The sequence below is a fragment of the Erinaceus europaeus genome, chromosome 3 (genome assembly GCF_950295315.1).
Source record: "Erinaceus europaeus chromosome 3, mEriEur2.1, whole genome shotgun sequence".
NCBI classification, from domain to species: domain Eukaryota; kingdom Metazoa; phylum Chordata; class Mammalia; order Eulipotyphla; family Erinaceidae; genus Erinaceus; species Erinaceus europaeus.
In genome coordinates, this window is record NC_080164.1 from 71,207,652 (window position 1) to 71,229,185 (window position 21,534).

The 21,534-nt window shown below is 38.7% G+C and overlaps 1 protein-coding gene across 4 annotated transcripts in view; it reads left to right on the forward strand.

The window, feature by feature from the left end:
- The window catches only part of TSGA10 (testis specific 10), a 129,641-nt gene extending 121,397 nt beyond the window's left edge, over window positions 1-8,244 (forward strand). For 3 of the 4 annotated variants that reach the window (XM_060187476.1, XM_060187473.1, XM_060187475.1), the window contains one exon: window positions 7,509-8,244. In XM_060187476.1, the coding sequence (XP_060043459.1) occupies window positions 7,509-7,533 (25 nt within the window). In that variant the 3' untranslated portion in view covers window positions 7,534-8,244. Of the gene's footprint in view, window positions 1-6,593; window positions 6,684-7,508 lie in introns of all 4 variants that reach the window. The other variant, XM_060187474.1, reaches the window with a different exon arrangement.
- Window positions 8,245-21,534: the final 13,290 nt, after the last annotated feature.

Here is a 21,534-nt window from a genome sequence, read left to right on the forward strand (position 1 = left end):
TTGTTTCTTTTGAAGTCATCCCATAGGACTCTGTTGTTGTTTTCAGCATCTCTTAATCTCTTTTTGAGATCTCTTACTTCTTCTTTAGTTGTCTCTAATTCATCCTCAATCTTGCTAATTCTGTCTTCAGCCTCATTGATTCTATTCTCTCTGCCCACTACTGCTTTCTGGAGTTCATCTATTTTGTTGCCCTGCTCTGATACTGTTTTAGCTTGTTCAGCTAGTTGCCTTCTTAGCTCAGCAATTTCAGCTTTCAGCTCTCTAATAACCATGAGATTATTAGAATTTTCTTCCATATTCTCATTTGTTGTTCCTGCATTTCTGATTATAATTTTTTCAAATTCTTTACTCACTCCTGTTATTATTTCCTTAGCTAATGTTTGGATGTTGAACTCGTTGTTTTGTGCTTCGCCCTCTGGAGGACTTTTAGCTGGACTCTTGTCCTGGTTCGAGTCTCCATTATTTTTTCTTGTTGTTTTAACCATTTTATATAAGTTAACAGTTTTTTCAATCCCTGAGTTGGAGTTCAGTGGTGTAAAAGCCTTTTTTTTTTCCTCCTGTAGGCTATGGTAGCCTGAGGGCTTTTAAACTATCAATAGGCTTCTTGGCTTAATCAATGACTCCTGACCAAGAGATAAAGCAGGGTGTGGCAGAGATAATCCAGCGGTTATGCAAAGAGACTTTCACAGCCCTTCAGCTATGCCACCGAGGTATAGGTCTTCTCCTGAGTTTCCCGGTTAGATCTCTGTGCCCTGGTGTCCCTCCCTGTTGCTGCTCTAGATTCTGAGGGTAGTAGCAATGGAGACTCAGAGTTGTACTTGGTGAGTCTCTGGGGAGTCCTTTCCTCCCTTCAGCTGTCCCCTTGTTGGTGGAGCAGACTGGTGGTGGTGTCTCCACTGACAGACTGTCGAACTGTTAGCAGTCACTTAATCTCTCCTTAGGCCCCTCTCTCCTCTCTGTCACCAGCCACGCGTGTTTGTACTCACGGGTGATTTACTGGGTTTCTGTGGTCATTCTAGTCCTGTCTTGTTTCGGTCTGGGTGGTCTCCTTTGGTATTCCTAGTTGATCCGGGAGAGGAGAGGAGAGGAGAGAAAGCGATCTGCTGCTCGTAGCTCCGCCTCCGGAAGTCGAATCTTCAGTTTCATTCTTCTGGATGTTTCAACCCATTTTTTCCAACACCATTTGTTGAGGAGACTCCGCTTTCCCCATTGAATAGTCTGGGCCACTTCTTCAAAGATTAGATGTCCATAGGTGTAGGGGCTTACTTCCAGGCTCTAAATTCTATTCCACTGGTCAGTGTGTCTAGTTATGTTCCAGTACCAAACAGTTTTGATTACAATGGTTCTATAATACAATTTGAGATCTGAGAGTCTGATGCCTCCAGTTCTGTTCTTTTTCTCAAGATGGTTTTGGCAATTCTAGGTCTTTTCTGGTTCCAGATAAACATTTGTAGCATTTATTCTATTCTCCTAAAAATATGGTTGGGATCTTGATGGGGATAGCATTACATTTGTATATGGATCTGGGTAGTATATTCATTTTGATGATGTTAATTCTTCCAACCCATGAACATGGAATATCTTTTCACTTCTTTGTGTCCTTTTCAATTTCCTTGAGTAGTGACTCATAATTTTCTGTATACAAGTCTTTCACTTCTTTGGTTAGGCTTATTCCTAGGTATTTTATTGTTTTTGTTGCTATAGTAAAAGGAATTGATTTCTGTATTTCAATTTCTTCTAGCTTTGTGTTTGCATAGAGGAATGCCACTGACTTTTGAATGTTAATTTTGTAGCCTGACAGCTTACTATATTTCCTGATGACTTCCAAAGGCTTCTTGCTGGATTCCTTAGTTTTTTCTATGTATACTATCATGTCATCTGCAAATAGGGAGAGTTTGACTTCTTCTCTTCCAATCTGTATCCCTTTAATTCCTTGCTCCTGCCTAATTGCTATGGCAAGAACTTCCAACACTATGTTGAATAGTAATGGTGATAGTGGGCAGCCCTGTCTAGTGCCTGATCTGAGGGGAAATGCTTCTAGTTTTTTACCATTGAGTATGATGTTGTTTGTAGGTTTGTGTTGTTAAAGTTTCGGTGGCGCCAGCCGGCCGGGCTAGCGTCACAGTGGTAGACAGAGACAGACTCTTGAATCTTTTGAATATACTGCTGTATCCGGTTGGCTAGGATTTTGTTCAATATTTTAGCATCTATGTTCATCAGAGATATTGGTCTGTAGTTTTCTTTTTTGGTTGTGTCCCTGTCTGCTTTTGGTATCAGAGTGATGTTGGTTTCATAGAAGTTGTAAGTGAGTATTCCTGTGTCTTCAATCTTCTGGAAGACTTTGAAAAGTAGAGGTGTTAGTTCTTCTTTGAAGGTTTTGTAGAATTAATTTGTGAAACCATCTGGTCCAGGACTTTTATTTTTGGGGAGGTTTTTGATAACTGTTACAATTTCATTAGCTGTGATGGGCCTGTTAATGTTATGTACTTCCTCTTTACTTAATTTTGGGAGTTATTAGGTATCTAGGAAATCGTCCATTTCTTCCAGGTTCTCTAGCTTGTTGGTATATAGTTGTTCATAAAAGCCTTGCATAATATGTTGAAATTCTGCGATGTCTGCTCTTTCATTTACGATCCGATCTATTTGGGTCTTCTCCCTTTTTTGTTTTGTGAGTTTGGCTAAAGGTTTGTTGATTCTGTTCACTCTTTCAAAGAACCAACATTTAATTTCATTGATTTTTTGTATGGTTTTCTTATTTTCAATGTTATTAATTCTTCCCTACCTTTAGTTATTTCTGTCCTTCTGGTTGCTTTAGGGTTTCTTTGTTCTTCTTCTAGGTCTTTAAGATGTGCAATCAGCCTGTTTTTTTGTGCTTTTTTCTTTTTTTCTAATGTGTGCTTGTATGGCTATGAACTTCCCTCTCAGTACTGCCTTAGGTGTGTCCCAAATTTTTTGATAGCTTGTGTCTTCATTTTCATTGAACTCTTCAAACATTTTGATTTCTTCCTTTATTTTCTCTTTGTCCCAGCAGTTGTTCAGGAGTATACTGTTGAGCTTCCACATTTTGGGACTCTTACTAATCTTTTATTAATTGTTAAGTGTTAGTTTAATTCTACTGTGGTCTGAGAAGATGCTTGTGATAATTTCAGTGCTCTTGAATTTGCTGATGCTGTCTTTGTGGCCTAACATATGGTCTATCCTTGAGAATGACTCATGTGGACTTGAGTAGAATGTGTATTCCAGTTCCTTGGCATGAATGATTCTGAAAATGTGCAATAGTTCCAGTTTATCTGTCTCCTCATTTAGCTCCCTCATGTCTTTATCGATTTTCTGCTTGGATGATCCCTCCAGTTGAGAGACTGGGGTGTTGAAGTCCCCTACTATGACTGTGTTGCTGTTAATATATTGCTGTAGCTCTTTCAGTAGATGCTTGATGTATTTAGATGGCTTCTTATTGGGTGCATAGATGTTAATAATTGTTAAGTCCTCTTCATTGACTGATCCTCTGAACATTAAGCAGTTTCCATCCCTATCTTTTTAAATTTTACTTATTTTAAATTCTGTCATGTCAGATATGAGAATAGCTGTTCCTGCCCTTTTTTGTGGGACACTGGCTTGTATAATAGTTTTCTATCCTTTCACTTTGAGCCTGTGTTTGTCTTGTTGAGTTAGGTAGGTTTTCTGTAGACAACATATTGTTGGGTTGTGTTTTCTGATCCATCTTTCTACTCTGTGTCTTTTAATAGGTGCATTCAGGCCACTGACATTTATTGGTATCAAGGATTGAAGATGTTTTAATGCCATTCTTATAGATATTTAGAGTGTTCTGATATATGGCCTATTTATGGTGGTCTGACTGATTATAGGAGACTTCTCAGAACTTCTTTCAAGGCAGGCTTGGTGATAGTTGATTCTTTCAACTGTTGCTAGTTTGAGAAAGTTTTGATGCCTCCATCTAGTCTGAATGACAGTCTAGCAGGATACAGTAGTCTTTGTTGAAAGCCTTTCTCATTGAGCAATCAACAGATATCTTGCCATTCTCTTCTGGCCTGTAGTGTTTTTGTGGAGAAGTCTGCTGCTAATCTTATGGGTTTTCCTCTGTAGGTGACTCTTTGTTTTTCTCTTGCAGCCTTCAGGATCCTTTCTTTATCCTTGTTCCTTTCAATTCTAAATAGGATGTGTCTTGTTGTCTTTAAGCCTGGGTTAATTCTGTTTGGGACCCTCTGGGCTTCTTGGCCATGTTGGAGGATATGAGCCATTCTCTTCTGGCCTGTAGTGTTTGTGAGGAGAAGTCTGCTGCTAATCTTATGGGTTTTCTTCTGTGGATGACCCTTTGATTTTCTTTGTAGTCTTCAGGATCCTTTCTTTATCCTTTCCATTCTAAATATGATGTGTCTTGGTGTCATGTGGTGTGTATTCTACCTGGTACACCACTACCCAACCCTTACTGTTAACTATAAATGGTATCCTTTGACTGTTACCTATTCTCTAACCAATAGTCAAGTCAATACTAAATTTATGTTACCCAACCACTGATCTGTTTCTGGTCTCTATAGCTTTGGCTTTTTAATGCTCCATATGATTTGAATTATACATGTAACCTCTAGAGATGGACTTTTTTTTTTTTTCCTCCACTGTTATTGCTGGGCACGGTGCTTGCACCATGAATCCACCACTCCTGGAGGCCATTTTTCCCCCTTTTTTTGCCCTTGTTGTTGTAGCCTCGTTGTGGTTATTATTATTACCATTGTTGATGCTGTTCATTGTTGGATAGGACAGAGAGAAATAGAGAGAGGAGGGGAAGACAGAGAGGGGGAGAGAAAGATAGACACCTGCAGACCTGCTTCACTGCCTGTGAAGCGACTCCCCTGCAGGTGGGGAACTGGGGGCTCGAACCGGGATTCTTACCCTGGTCCTTGTGCTTTGCGCCACCTGTGCTTAACCCACTGCACTACTGCTCGACTCTCTCTCTTTTTTTTTTTTTTTTAATTTCTTTATTGGGGAATTTTACATTTGACAGTAAATACAATAGTTTGTACATGCATAACATTTCCTAGTTTTCCATATAATAATACAACCCCACTAGGTTCAGAGGCAGTTTTAAGAATAGTACAAGCATTCAGTCCTACATTATCTCTTACCTACCTCAGCGACAACATCCTAGAAAACTGATATGTATACTGTAAGTCTTGTTCAGTTTTCACTAGTTCTTACATGAATTTCTGTGTGTGTGTACACTTAAATTTTTTTTTTTTTTGCAACCACTATATTGAGATACTGAATTCTTTCATTCGTACCAAGGAATTCCCTCCTTGGTGTTACCCCTTTTCATCACAAGTCCTCCTCTTCTCCATTCTTCTTCTGGTAAATATAAATTTCTTTTCTGACTTTATAATTCTGAGAATGTTACATGAGTAAAATATATACATTTTAAGGTTGACTTTTTTCATTTAGTATAGTTTTCATGAAACCCACCCAAGTTGTTGCATGTATCAATAGTCCATTCCTTTTTGAATAAAATTAAGTGTTATTAGTGATTTAATAATAATTTATTGTTTTAAAATTATCTTTATTTATTTATTTAGATAGAGACAGCCAGAAATGGAGAGGGAAGGGGGTGACAGAGAAGGAGAAAGACAGAGGGACACCTGCAGCCCTGCTTCACCACTTGTGAAGCTTTCCCTTTGCAGGTGGGGGTTGGGGGATTGAACCCAGGTCCTTGTGCCACACTGTAATGTGCACTCAAACAGGTGCACCACCACCTGGCCCCATGACTTAATAATAATTTATAAGATAATAAAATTACAGAGTATACCTCCAACTGTACTCACTGCTAAAGTTTTGTGCACCCACCCTTCCCAGTAATACCAAAGTTCTCTCAAAATCTTAGGAACAGGTTGCTACTTATTTTTCTGAAGTATACATGTTTCAATTATCTATATTTCATATAGGAGTGAGACCATCTACTAGTTGTCTTTCACATCCTACCTTATACAACCATCTCCAAAACCATTAATTTTGTCCCAAAATATATAATATCATCCTTTTAAATTGCAAAGTAAAAGTACATTGAGTAGGTAGCCTGTAACTTCTTTATCTAATTGTCCATTAATGGGCATTTAAGTTGCTTCTACTCCTTGGCTATTGTGCATAATGCAGCTACAAACATAGGAATGCAAAAGTTCCTTTAAATTAGTGTTTTAATGAACTCTGGATATATGTCTAGGAGTGGTGTTGCTGAATAGAAGGTGTTTCCATTTTTATTTGCTTAGACTCTCCATACTGTTTTCCATAGGGACCACACCAGGTTGCATCCCCACTAACAGTTTATCAGAGATCCCTTTTCTCCACATCCTCACCAACACTTTTCATTTCCTATTTTTCTGATATAGGCCATTCTCACAGGTGTGAAGTGGAATTACTTCGTGGCTTTGCATTTCTCAAATGATGAGTGAAGTGTATCATATTTTTACATGTCTGTGGGTCATATGTATATCTTCTTTAGAAAACTGTTCAGCTCTTTTGCCATTTAGCATGCAAGGTTGTATACAGCACTCCTAGCAACCATTTTCTTTCCTTTTTTTTTTTTATAGAAACAGAGAGAAATGGAGAGATAAGGGGATAGAGAGGGAGAGACAGAGAGCCACCTGCACCTCACCACTAGTGAAGCTTTCCCCTTGCAGGTGAGGACTGGGGGCTTAAACCTAGGTCTTTGTGCATGGTAATGTGTGTGCTCAACTTGTGTGTTACCACCCAGCCCCCTTTGCCCACTTTTTAATTGAGTTATTATTGTTATTTGTCATCATAGGTGCTTCATTGCACCAGGATGACTTTTTCAGTCATTGAGAAAGATGGGGGTAGGGGTAGGGGTGTGGGGAAGAGAGAGAGAGAGAGGCTACAACACAGAATCTTCCTTTAATGTGGTAGAGGCCAGGCTTGAAACCTTGGGCATGAGTTTGGCGAAGCAATATACTATATAAGTGAGCTTTTTGCTGACCTTGATTATTTTATTATTTTGTAGTTGTTATTGTTGAACTGTATGACGTTTTAATGTATATTTCATTTCTTTTATTGTTGAAAATCATTCCATGGGGTTTGGGAGGTAGTTCACCTGGTAGAGTGCATGCCTTGCCATGTGCCAGGATCCAAGCATGAGTCCCAGCACCACAAAGCACCTCTATGAATAGCACCAGTGGATTCTCCATAGATAGTGGAGCACTGCTATGGTATGTCTCCTCTCTGATCCACCCCCTCCAGCAAATATGAAATAAAAAGAATATAAAGGATGGCCCTGGAACACTGGAATTGCATGTGTGTGTGAGGCCAATTACTCCATTGTATGGTATCACAGTTTGTGAAAAATGAATAAAAATGCATTATATATCTGTTTTTCTTCATTGAATCAGGGGTAAGGGGCTTGGTATTGTCAATTACAATAATGGTAGAATACATTATACAGATTGAAATCATTAAGTGAAAGTATTAATCAGCACTGTTTTCTCTCATAGGAATCTTTGCTATAGAGATTTCTGATACTCGAAAAGACTCTTCACTTCATTGGGAAAGGTCAAAGCTACAAACTGATTTTTTTTTTTTTGCTATATGATTGCATTTATCTTTTGAATGCTTCACAATGTTAAATGTATTTATTAACTCCAAGCCTTTGAATCTCTGTTCTCACATGTCATATTGCGGTGGTATAAGATGAATTATACAAAACAAAAATGTATATGGCTCTTTCTATTCATACAGTAATAGTGAGTGTAAAATCTGCTTACTTCACTATTGAACACTGTAATACAAACTATCCGGAGTAAATAAAGAAGCTTATAAAAAAGAGGAAAAAGTGTTTTTACAAAACTGGTTTCCTTTCCTTTCATGGTATCTCAAATAATTGGTTGGCTAAATTTTTCTTTGTAATTTGTACTTTCATGGCTGGAGAAATTGTACCAGCATAGGCACAGTTTACAAATACTGGCCTGGAAACCAATATTCCATTTTGGATGCAACCTGACATAAATTCCAGGCCATAATCCAAAACATTAAAGCAGCAGCTCATAGGAGTGTGCCAGGGCTTTAAATCTGTAGCATTCTACCACTAATTAACCCACATTTTCTACAATTGTGCTTACTCTACTATTTTTAGAAAGGTAGGTAATGTGATATCTGTTGAAAATGTAAGATTTTTTTAAAAAATTGTATTTTCAGTAAGTTTCGTTTAAAACATTAAAGTACTGCAATCAACTTAATGGCCATTTTATTTATTTGTTTTTGCCTTTGGCTGCTGTGTGTACTATAGAATGATAAGTTTAGTGATGTTACTTTATCTGAAATCTCTTGAATCTAACCTTTTCTGTTCAGAGACTGATTTAATGTTGATAGAACTCAAATAGTACTACTTTTACTGACACATACTACTTGTACTCTTTCCTCTTTAATAAAAAACATAAATATGGGGATTGGTGAAATAGCTCACCTGATGGAATAATATTAAAAAGCTCACTCTTGATAGTATTAAAGAGTAAACTTATAAATATGCAGCATTTTGATGATCATACTACTATATTTTATATTGTTTTGATGTAGTTAATTTTTAATTAAATAAAACCTTTATTTTTGTTTTTATATTTAAATACCATAGGCATGAAAAACACTACATCATTTAGGTTGCTTATTAAAACCCCTTTCACAGTCAACATAAGACCTTAGTACTTTATTTATTTATTTATTGGTTTTCATGTGTGTTCAGCTTCTTTTTTATTAGTAATTTAATGTTGATTTGCAAAATTGTAAGGTAATAGGGGTATAATTTCCATACAGTTTCCACCACCAGAATTCTGTGTCCCATCCCCTCCATTTAAAACTGCAATAGTTCTCCCAAGGTCACTGATACAGGCTGATTCTAAATCTAACTATATCTGTGTATATATATTTTTTTAACCTATTTTTCCAGTGGTCATGCCCTTACTTCCTTTATAGTTCACTCCTACACCTATTGCTAGTTATTTTCCTTTTATCCTTTTCTCTATTAGATAAGCAAAACAGTACCTGGCTTCCTTTGGTGTTTTCCAGATTCATTTCCCTTTCATTGATGGTATAAAAACAAGATTCCTGATGACAAACACTTGGGTCCTGGTGGCACTGGGGGCATAGAGCCCTCTGGTTTACTTCCTCTGTTGCTTACCCCTCTGGGAGTATGGACCAAAATTATTTCTGGGGTTCAGAAGATGGGATTTCTGGCTTCTTTAACTGCTTCTCTGATGGACACAGGTGTTTGCCGGTCAAACCATACACCCCAGCCTGTTTCTGTCTTTCCCTAATTTGGTAGGGCTTTGGAGAGGTGAGGTTCCAGGAAGCACTGGTGAGGTCCTCTGCCCAGGGAAGTCAGGATGAAATAATAGCAGCATCTGCAATTTGGTGGCTGAAATGCAGTAAGATGGAAAGCAGGACAAAATGCTTAATGAACAGGAATCACAAAGTAAGAATAGAGCAGATGAAAGTAGGGACCTTAGGGTGGAAGAAAACTATGGAGTCTATTTTAGGAATGTTCTTGGGGGCTGGGAGGTGTCACACCCAGTTAAGCACACATGTATGAAGTCCATTTTGTCCCTAATGACACAATGTAGTCTTTTTTTATTGCAGAGCAGTATTCCATGGTATATATACCCCATAGCTTCTCTGTCCAGTCATCTGTCCATGGGCCTTTAGGCTGCTTTCACACTTTGGCTATTGTGAATAATACAGCTATGAACATAGAGGTACCATGCCCCTTCGAATTAGTGTTTGCATGTCCTTTGGATGAATTATTAAGAATGGTACTACTAGATCATAAGGTAATTCCATTTTTATTTGCTTAAGGACTCTCCCTAAAAGACTGTATATAGGGGGCCGGGTGGTAGCACATATGATTAAATATACATAGTACAAAGTGCAAGGAACAGCTTAAGGATCCTAGTTTGAACCCCCAGCTCCCCACCTGCAGGGTGGTAGCCACGCAAGGGGTGAAGAAGGTCTGCTGATATCTTTCTCTCCCCCTCTCTAGCTTACCTGCCTCTCTCAATTTCTCTTTCCCCTATCTGACAACAACAACAATGGAAAAGATGGCTGCCAGGAGCAGTGGATTCCTGGTGCAGGCACTGAGCCCCAGAGATAACCCTGGAGGCAAAACAACCAACCAACCAAACATACAAACAAATAAAAAAAATTATCTGTTTTTAGGGGTACAATTTCATACTCTCTCACTATATGTGTGACTATACTATGCCCACCACCAAAATGTCAATGTCCCTCTACCACTTACTGGTCCTGTTTCCCCTCAAAACCTCTCCCCCCAATAACTCTGCTCTGCATTTGAAGTCTTAAGTATTTGCTTGTTATTATTATTTTTAATGTGGTGCTGAGATCAAACCCAGTGTATCACACATGTACATCACCACAAAGCCACCTCCTGGCTTGACATTTTTCTATTTTTAGAAAGAGAGAGATAGAGGTGAGATGGGAGGGAGAGTTTGTGTGAATGAATGAGCCAGCACAATGTATCACTCCACCATCCACAGAGGTCTCCTTGCTGCTGTCATGTAATACTGGTCCTAGAACCCAGAGCCTCAAGCCTGTGAAATGGGTACTCTACTGCAGAGCCATCACCTAGACCCTGCTGTGTGGCATGACCGGTTCCTTTATTTTATATATTTATATCCTAGATATGATCATCAGTATTTTCTTTCTGCTTCTGGCATATTTCACTTAGCACAACTCACTTCAACTCTGTCCACACAGCAAAAGGCAAGATCTAATGTTTTCTAATAACTGAATAGTAAGTACTCTGTTGTTCATGTACCACAACCTCTTTATCCTCTCCTCCATCACTGGGCACTTGTATTGTTCCCATATTTTGGCTGTTGTAAATAGTACTACAATGAATATATATATATATATATATTTTTTTTTTTTAAGGGGGGGAGAGAGGTAATGCTTTTGTGTCCATAAGATAGATACCTAGGAGTAGAATTGCTGGATCTTAGAGCAGACTTATTATTAATATTTTGATAAATCTTCACACTGGTTACCATGGGAAGTTTGCTGATTTACATAATTTACATTCCCTTCAACTGCCTACAAAGACCTTTTTTCTCTCTCCACACTTTCACAAGAACTTGTTATTTTTGACTTTTTCACTACAGTCTATTCTCACAGGTATGAGGTAGTATCTCATTAGACTCTCATTCCTCACATAAAAAGTGATGATTTTTTTCCCTTTTGTCATTACCAGGATTTCACTGCTTTGGGGTAACTTTTTTTCCATCTTTTTCAGAGATAGAAAGACAGACACAGGGAGCCAGACAGTGGTGCACCCAGTTAAGCACACATAGTATTAAGTACAAGGACTTGCACAAGGATCCAGGTTCAAGCTGCTGCATGTGTCTTTCTTTCCCTCTCCTCTCAATTTCTCTCTGCTCTATCCAATATTAAAACAAAAAGAGGGGAGAGTGAGAAATGGTCACCAGGAGCCGTGGAGTCATAGTGGTGGCACCCAGCCCCAGCAATAACCCTGGAAGCAAAATAAAATTAAATAAATAAATAAATAAATAAATAAAATAAATAAATAGGAAAGACAGACACAAAGAGGCATAGAAAGAGAGTGAAAGAGACTCTGTAGCTTTTTCCAATTCAGTGGAGGCTGGGCTAAAACCTGGCCTGCACACATGACAAAGCAGCTTACTACCCAAGTGAGTTTCTTTGCTAGCCCTGTGAAGAGCATTTCAAAATATGCCTGTTTGCCACCTATGTGTTTTCTTTGGTCTCTTCTCCCCACAATTTGATAGGGTCATTTTGTTAAGTTTTTTTTTTTTCTTTCTCCTTTTGCCATTAGGGTTACTGTTGGTGCTCAGTGTCAGCAAACAAATCCACCGTTCTGGGTGGTCATTTTTCCTTCCTTCCTTCCTTCCTTCCTTCCTTCCTTCCTTCCTTCCTTCCTTCCTTTCATTTTCCTTTCTAGTTTTATTAGGATAGAAAAAAATTGAGAGGGGGGAGTGGGAGGCAGAGAGGGAGAGAGAAGAATAGACACCTGCAGATCTGCTTCACCACTTGTGAAGCATCCCCCCTGCAGGTGGGGAGTGGGACTCAAACTCAGGTCATTGAGCATGGTGTTATGTGTACTCAACTGGGTGCACCAATGCCCTGCTCCTGTTGTAGAGTTTTGTTTTTTTTTTTAAGTTTTTTTATGTATCTTGGCTATAAGCCTCTTGTTAGATATATGTTGTACAGGCATTTTTCTCCTATTTAGTAAATGTTTTCTCTTAGTGATAATTACTTTCATGTGTAGAATCTTTTTATTTTTAATTAAATTAATTTATTACCAGAGCACTGCTCAGCTCTGGTGTACAGAGGTGTTGGGGATTGAAACTTTGACCTTGGTGCTTCAGGCATGAAAGTATTTTGCACAACCAGTGTTCTTTCCTAGAAGCCCTCTGTCCCCTCCTGCAACCCACACCTCCACTTCCTTTCTCTTGCCTTGTGTGTTTTGCCAGTATATGTACTTTTTTTTTTAGCTTTTTTTTTTTTTTAAACTTCATTCCCTTTTGTTGCCCTTGGGCTTTTTTTTGGTTGTTGTAGTTATTATTGTTGTTGTTACTGATGTCATTGTTGTTGGATAGGACAGAGAGAAATGGAGAGAGGAGGGAAAGACAGAGAGGGGGAGAGAAAGACAGACACCTGCAGACCCGCTTCACCGCCTGTGAAGGGACTCCCTGAAGGTGGGGAGTCAGCGCTCTAACCGGGATCCTTACGCAGGTCCTTGCGCTTTGTCACGTGCGCTTAACCCACTGAGCTACTGCCCCGACTCCCTATATATACATTTTATAGGGCTGTTTCTTTAGAATAGTCAGGAAAGCATTAGGTTAATACTTGTCATTAAGGTATTAGTTTACTATCATGTCAATTTATTATCTAAGGTTTATGTAATGGGTACATTTAAATGAGAGTGGTAGAGTAGGATAAAATGCGGCTTGATAAGGCAGGCGAGAACATTTAAAGCATTTGAGCTACAAGAGAACTATTAGTGGGTCAGAAAACGATCTTCACCTACTTTACAACTTAGTATGGGTTATCCCCACCCTCCATAATCTTGTACAAAATCATAGATCAGACATCAGACAACTTAATACTAAAATAGAATCAAGAAAGCTTTAATATACTTATGAAGTAAATTACTTCCAGGTATTTAGGATTGGAAGAGATGACTGTAAAACATTAATCCCCCCTATAAATAAAAAAAAAAAGAATTGGAAGAGATTATAAAGGGAACAATAAAATGGTAAACATCTGTTAGAGTTATCATAGCATCAGATACCATCCCATTTCTTTTGGGGAAGTCTCCAAATCTACCTAAAGCCTTATAAGTACAATGGATACATAATTCCCACATGCTGATTTTTCCATGGAAACAAAGAAAAAAAATTATACTTCATCTTGTTTTGATTTCAAACACTATTTTTAGCATTACCATTTGCTATAGAAACATTCACTTATTTCTTTCACCTTAAGTCATATCATTTCAGTGACAGAGACTAGGAGGAGTTGCTTCAGCAGATTTCAGAAGACAGTATATGCTATGGGCACCAAACAACTTCTTAGTGAGCATGTTCTTGGTCATAACTCAGGCAAAAAAAAGAGGAATTACTCAAATAGTTATAATTACAAAGACTTTCTGTAATTTTTAATTTATAATTATCAATAAAATGCTGATTTCCTATCAAAGAAGAGGATGCTAATTTTTTAATCAATAATATAATTTTTACATCAATATTTTGCTGGTGATTAACAGCAAGCTATGGGTACTATATAACATACCCTCCTCTAGTGGGATGTGGGGGACAGCTCAACCATCAACATGTAACCTTGGGCTAATTATTATTGTCTCAAGTGCAAAACTTGCCCCCATAAAATAAGACTTAAGAATATGATTTCTAAGATTCTAGACAGATCCAATCTTCCAAATATGAATTCTAGTCACGTAGCACATCCATCATGCTGGGGAGGCAAGCTCCTCAAGCTCCAGGAAGCTTCATCTAAATGAAAATCATGAACTGCATTGGGTACTCAGAAACACAGCAGTGTGTTCATTGGCAGAGATTATCACTCTTATTCAGTGCCTTACATTTATACTCCCACATTTGTTCTTCTTGCTTCTAAATTAGTCAGTATAAAGACTTCTAAAAGATTAGCTGGTTTTGAGCCACATTTGCAAAAGGGATGATGTGGGCCAGCACATAAATCAGATCCATGCTTGTTGTATCTCTACCCAAAAGAAAAGTAGAGTTTTAGTCTCTCTTTTTTAAAATTTTTATTTTAATTTATTTTTTAACCAGAGCACTGTTCAGCTCTGGCTTATGATGGTGTGGGGGATTGAACCTGGGATTTGAAAGAGTCTCAGGCATGAGAGTCTGTTTGCATAACCATTATGCTATTTACCTCCACCCTGACAGTCTCTTTATAAGTATAATTATTGTTCTCATTTCTCTTATTTAAAATATTATTCCATATAAACACAAAATGGGCATTTCTCCAAAATTGCCTTCTAGATTCATCCCTAGTTCAGGAAGCTGATGTTAGGTTTGAGCAAAGGTTAAGTATGAGTGTGAAGAGTTTATGGAAAGTAACTATCAATGTTTTAAATTTTTTAAGTGATTTTTAGATAGTACAACAAAAAGCATACTTTTTCATTTTTTAAAATTTATTGGGAGATTAATATTTTATAGTAGACAGCAAATACAATAGCTTGTACATGCATAACACTTCTTAGTTTTCCACATAACAATACAACCTCCACTAGGTTCTCTGTCATCCTTCTCCAGGACCTGTACTCTCCCCCACACCCACCTCAGAGTCTTTTACTTTGGTACAATACACCAACTCCAGTTCAGGTTCTACTTGAAAAAGCACACTTTTATCAAAGACAAAAGAATTAAAAATCTTTTCAAATAGGGAAAGATAAAACTTAAATTGCTTTTTTAATTATAAGGAGAAAATGCTATAGACATTTCTGAAAGGTCTATAAATTTCTGAAAAGTATTTAAACAGTCCAAAATTTCAGATTGTCAGTGTCTGACACTTGTCAAAAAAAAAAAAGAAAAAAAGAGGTGAGGAGGTGTGGGGTGGAGAGGAGTCTCCTACAAGATAATTTTCTAAGAGTCTATATCCCTTCAGAGTAGTTGAAATGATAATCTGCATTTAAAAATATTAAACATGGCTCACAAACTTGTAAATGCTATCATAATTCCATCTTGAACTCCTTGGGCAGACAGTCTTACTAATGTGTCCTGAAACCTCACCTCTCCAGAGCCCTACCTCACTAAGGATAAGATAGAAACAGGCTGAAGGAAGAGAAGGAAGACCAGACAGAAAAAAGGGTAAATATATATAAATATAGATAGATAGGTAGATAAATATATAGACAGACAGACAGACAGACAGACAGGGAATAATAGTCAACTCATATCTGCAACCTACTATAGGTTCCAATGGAGGGAATGAGGCTACAGAACTCTGATGATGGAAATGGTGGGGAATTGTATCTCTGTTATTTTGTAATTTTGTAAATCAATATTAAGTCATTAATAAAATTAAAAAATATATTAAGCACAACTGGGAAAGTGACTCAGTGGGAAAGCACAAGACTTGCATATATGAAGATCTGGTCCACACATACTAACAAAAATGCTTTCATCTCTGTCATTTTTCATAAATAAAATTTTCTTTAAAAAGCAAGAAATAAACTATCAAGTGCATTTAGCTAGGAATTAGCCAAAGCATGTTTGAATGTGGATTCTCTTCTATATAGACTATGCCAGAGACTTGGAATAGAGAAATGGTACTTATAAAAATAAGAGTAAGTGATTTTCAAATATATTACTTTCCTACTGTCACATGAACAAATTACCACAACCTTGGTGGTTAGACACAACACAAATCGTTATTTTACAGTTCCAGGGGTGGGAAATATGGTATGTATTTCATTAAGCTAACATCTAGATGTTATGAGGATTGTGCTCCTTCCTGAGACTTGAGGATAATTTCTTTTTTTTTTTCCAAGCTTTTAAAATATTGCCCACTTTGGCTTGTAACCACATCACCTTCCATCACCTTTGAAGTCATTATAATTCAACTGAGTCTTTATAATGCTACTTTTTCTCTGGTTTTCATTTGCCTCTATTCCCCCCCCCCCTTTATTGATTTAATAATGATCGACAAGACTGTAGGATAAGAGGGGGTATAACTCCACACAATTCCCACCACCAGAGTTCCTATCCTATCTCCTCCATTGGAAGATTTCTTATTCTTTTTCCCTCTGGAAGCATGGACCCAGGATCATTATGGGGTACAGAAGATGGAAGGTTTGGTTTCTGTAATTGCTTCTCCACTGGACATGGGTGTTGGCAGGTCAGTCCATACTTCCAGCCTGTATCTTTCTGTAGTGGGGCAGGACTCTGGAGAGGTGAGGTTGCAGGATACACTGGTGAGGTCATCTGCCTGGAGAGGTCAGGTTGGCATCATGATACCATCTGCAACCTGGTGGCTGAAAAGCATTAAGATATAAGGTAGAAGAAATTGTTTAATAATCAGGAACCTAAAGGTAAGAATGGAATAGATGAGATTTGGGGTCTCCATTTTGGAAAAAGCTAGTAGGTCTATTCTAGGTATATTCCAAGGGGCCCATGACTACCAATTCTTGCCGGAGCCTGACAGATAACATGCAGGTGAGCTAAAGGTATTGTATGGGGAGATGGTTTTAAGCAATATTGGATTCACCCTGATAATTCAGAAAACTCAGCTTATATCCTTTTTTTAAAAAAATTTTACTTATAAAAAGGAAACACTGAGAGTCGGGTGGTAGCGCAGTGGGTTAAGCGCACGTGCAAGGATTGGTGTAAGGATCCCTGTTTGAGCCCTGGGCTCCTCACCTGCAGGGGAGTGATGAAACACTGTTTCATAAGTCGTGAAACAGATCTGCAGGTGTCTATCTTTCTTTCCCCATCTCTCTCTTCCCCTCCTCTATTTCTCTCTGTCCTACCCAATAATGACGACGACATCAATTATAATGACTACAATAATAAAACAAGGGCCACAATAAGGGAATAAATAAAAAAAAAATTTTTTAAAAGGAAACACTGACAAAAACCATAGAATAAGAGGGGTACAACTCCACACAGTTCCCACCATCAGAACTCCGTATCACATCCCCTCCCCTGACAGCTTTCCTATTCTTTATCCCTCTGGGAGTATGGACCCAGGGTCATTATGGGGTGCAGAAGGTGGAAGGTCTGGCTTCTGTAATTGCTTCCTTGCTGAACATGGGCGCTGGCAGGTGGATCCATACTCCCAGCCTGTCTCTCTCTTTCCCTAGTGTGGCAGGGTTCTGGGGGGGGCGGGGCTTCAGGACACATTGGTGGGGTCGTCTGCCCAGAGAAGTCCAGTTGGCATCATGCTAGCATCTGGAACCTGGTGGCTGAAAGAAGAGTTAACATATAAAGCCAAACAAATTGTTGACTAATCATGAACCTAAAGGCTGGAATAGTGCAGATGAAGAGTTGGGGAGGGGAGTCTCTGTTTTTCAGATAGCTAGTAGGCTTATTTTAGTTATATTCCAATGGGCCCATGACTATACTAGTTTTATATTATTTTATATTATACAATACACAAAGACCTGGGTTTGAACCCTACTGTCAGCGGGAACAGGTAGCATAATGGTTATGCAAAGAGACTTTCATGCCTGAGGCTCCAAAGTCCCAGATTTAATCCCCAGTACCACCATAAGCCAGGGCTAAGCAGTGCTCTGGTTAAAGAAAAAAAAAAAATAGTATGTATGAAAAAAAAAAATCCTAAACCCCACTCCCTAAAGCTTCATGAGTGGTGCTGTAGGTGTCTCTCTTTTACTCTTCTTCTGTCTCCCCTTTCCCATAGGAACAACTTAAGAAACAAGAACAGAAAGGGGAAACACGAAGTAAAACTTTGGCTTGTCTGCTGTATTGTACCAAAGCAAAGGACTCTGGCAAAGGTGGACAGGGAGTGGGTGGGTGGGGGCTTTTCATGTTCTGGTACATGACGATGGAAAAGAACCTAAGCTGAGGTTAAGAGTGTTCTCCAGATACCTATCATGGTGAGATGGGAAATTGTACCCATGTACCAGCAACTGTACTGTAAACCATGAATCTCCTAATTAAAAAAAAAATGGGGGGGTTGGATGTAGCATAGCGGGTTAAGCGCACATGGCACAGGACGGGCGTTAAGAATCCTGGTTCGAGCTCCCGGCTCCCCACCTGCAGGGGGTCGCTTCACAAGCGGTGAAGCAGGTCTGCAGGTGTCTTTCTCTCCCCCTCTCTGTCTTCCCCTCCTCTCTCCATTTCTCTCTGTCCTATCCAACAACAACATCATCACCAACAATAACCACAACAATGATTAACAACAACAAAAAAAACAAGGACAACAAAAGGGGGAAAAATAGACTCCAGGAGCAGTGGGTTCGTGGTGCAGGCACTGAGCCCCAACAATAACCTTGGAGGAAAAAAAAAAGGAAAGGAAAGAAGAAAAGGAAAACAAGAAAAGAATGGAGTATGGCCACTAGAACCCCAGCAATAACCCTGGTGGCAAAAAATAATACTTATTTCCATACCTCATAGATTTTTTTGATAGATATAACCAAAAGTATTGTACACTGAAAACCAGGAATTATTATGAAGAGAAAGAGAAGATTACAAGGAAATTGAAAGATTTATCCATGCTTATTGATAGGAACAATGAACACTATTAAAATGACCATCCTACCCACAGCAATATACAGATCCAATGCAATCCCTGGTGAAGTCTCAGTGAATTCCCTGGGGTTTCAATAGAGATTCCACAGAAATTCACTGGGACTTCAATAGGAATTGCATTGAATTATTCTTTTTCTTTTGAGTTAGTGACTTACAAGATTTATTTAAGATAATAGGTGGATAGTTCCATAACACTCCCACCACCAAAGTTTGTACTTCTACCCACCAGTGATAACCCAAGGTGTTAAATACAATTCTGTATTTCACACATGAGTCAATTATTCCAGCTGTCCTTCACTTTCTTATTTACCTCACTGAACATAATCATCTATAGTCCTACCCATTTTGTCCCAAAGGACAAAATATTATCTTTTAAATTAATTTTATTGTATATTTATTTATTTAGCCTCTAGGGTTATCAATGGGGCTCAGTACTAACCCTATAAAGCCACAGCTCCTGGTACCCCCTCCCCCGGTTTTATTCTATAGGACAGAGAGAAATTGAGAGAGGAGGGGAACATAAAAAGGGAGAGAGAGAAAGGTAAGACACCTGCAGACTGGCTTCACCGCTTGTGAAGCATCCTTGCTGCAGGTGGGGAGTGGGAGTTTGAATCCAGTTCCTTGTGCAGGTCCTTGCACATAGTACTATATACATTTTTTTTTTTTTTGCCTTCAGGTTATCCTTGGGGCTCGGTACTTGCACTATGAATCCATTGCTTTTGGCGGCCATTTTTTATTCCATTGTTGTTGTTGTTGTTGCTGTTATTATTGTTGTTGCTGCTGTTGTTGGATAGGATAGAGAGAAATAGAGAGAGGAGAGGGATACAGAGGGCGAGAGAAAGATAGATACCTGCAGACCTGCTTCACCGCTGTTTGTGAAGCACCCCACCACCCATAGTTTGGGAACCGGGGGCTCAAACTGGGATCCCTAAACCAGCATTTGAGCTTCGCACTATGTGCATTTAACCCGCTGCTCTAGCGACCAGCCCCCCACTATGTGCATTTAACCCGGTGCACCACCATCTGGCCCCCAATATCATATTTTTAAATTGCTTAACAGTACTCCATTGAGTAAATGTCCCATAATTTCTTTATGCAGTCATCTGTTGATGGGCAATTAGGTTGCTGGAATAAATTGATTATTACAGAGTGTTTTTTGTTTGTTTGTTTCTACCATCACTTCACTTCTTTGGGCTGACTTTTTTCAGATAGAAACACACACACACACACACACACAGAAAGAAAGAGAGAAAAGCAAAGCACCAAAGCATACATTACCATACATCACACACCATACATTAGAGAAAGGGCTAGTATCTGAAATATATAAATACACTTATGGAACTAATCAACAAAAATATAAACAAACAATCCCATCAAAAATGCTATCTGAGCATATATTTTCCCAAATAAGATATACAGATGGCTGATAGACATATAAAAAAGTTCACTGTCACAGTATCAAATGCAATTTAAAACAGTAAAGAGATGTTTGTGAGAATGATCTACATCAACAAGGATAGAAACAAGATCTGGTGAGAATATGGAAGAAAAATATATATATTTTTTCCTCCAGGGTTTTGCTGGGCTCGGTGCCTGCACCATGAATCCACCACTCCTGGAGGCCATTTTCATCCCCTTTTGTTGCCCTTGTTGTTGTAGCCTCATTGTGGTTATTATTATTACCATTGTTGATGTTGTTCATTGTTGGATAGGACAGAGAGAAATGGAGAGAGGAGGGGAAGACAGAGAGGGGGAGAGAAAGAGACACCTGCAGACCTGCTTCACCGCTTGTGAAGCGACTCCCCTGCAGGTGGGGAGCCGGGGGTTGAACCGGGATCCTTATGCGGGTCCTTGCGCTTTGCGCCACGTGCGCTTAACCCACTGCGCCACCGCTGGACCCCCAGAAAAATCTTTTTACACTGTCGATGGAAATGTAAATTGGTCTAGCCCCCAAGGAAAACAGGTTCTAAATTCCTCAAAGTAATATTAAACAAACCTACCATTTATGATCTGACAATCCTTCTAGGTATCTATCTGAAGAACACAGAAACAATTATCTGAACAGAGATAGTCATACCTACATTAACTGCAGTGCCATATGCAATAGCCAAGATATAGAAACAGCCCAAATGTACAATAGATGAATGGATAAAGATGTGGTATGTATACACAGTGGAATACTATTCAACTATAAGAAAAGATGCGGTTTTATCTTTTGCTACAACCCAGATGGAGATGGAGGGGACAACGCTAAGTGATGTAAGTGCGAAGGTGAAAGACAAATAACAGATAATCTTACTCATGCAGAATTTAAGAGACAAAGTAAAGGAAAAGAGAATGAAACACAAACTCTTGGTCTATATCTGTAGGTCTGAAATAACTGAAAGAGGCAAGGAGTAGGGTTAAAAAGGTGTCCAAAGGCATATGGTAGAGGGAGATGACACTTTGGTGGTGGATGTGGTGTGCTAATATAATTTTTTGGGGAGGATATGAAGTTGTATTCCTGAGACAGCAATAACTTTATCTCTTTTCCTCAATTAAAACAAATTAAGACACAATTGAGATTAGAGAATATAAATTGTGGTTTGATCTGTGATTTTCCATGACAGCATGGGAATGCCTTGTGGAAACAGAAATACTTGATATAAGATTGAGTTTTCAACCAGGAGGGTACAGTAGGAAGACTAAGAGATGAGGACAAGTAGGTGATGATGGCAGTAAA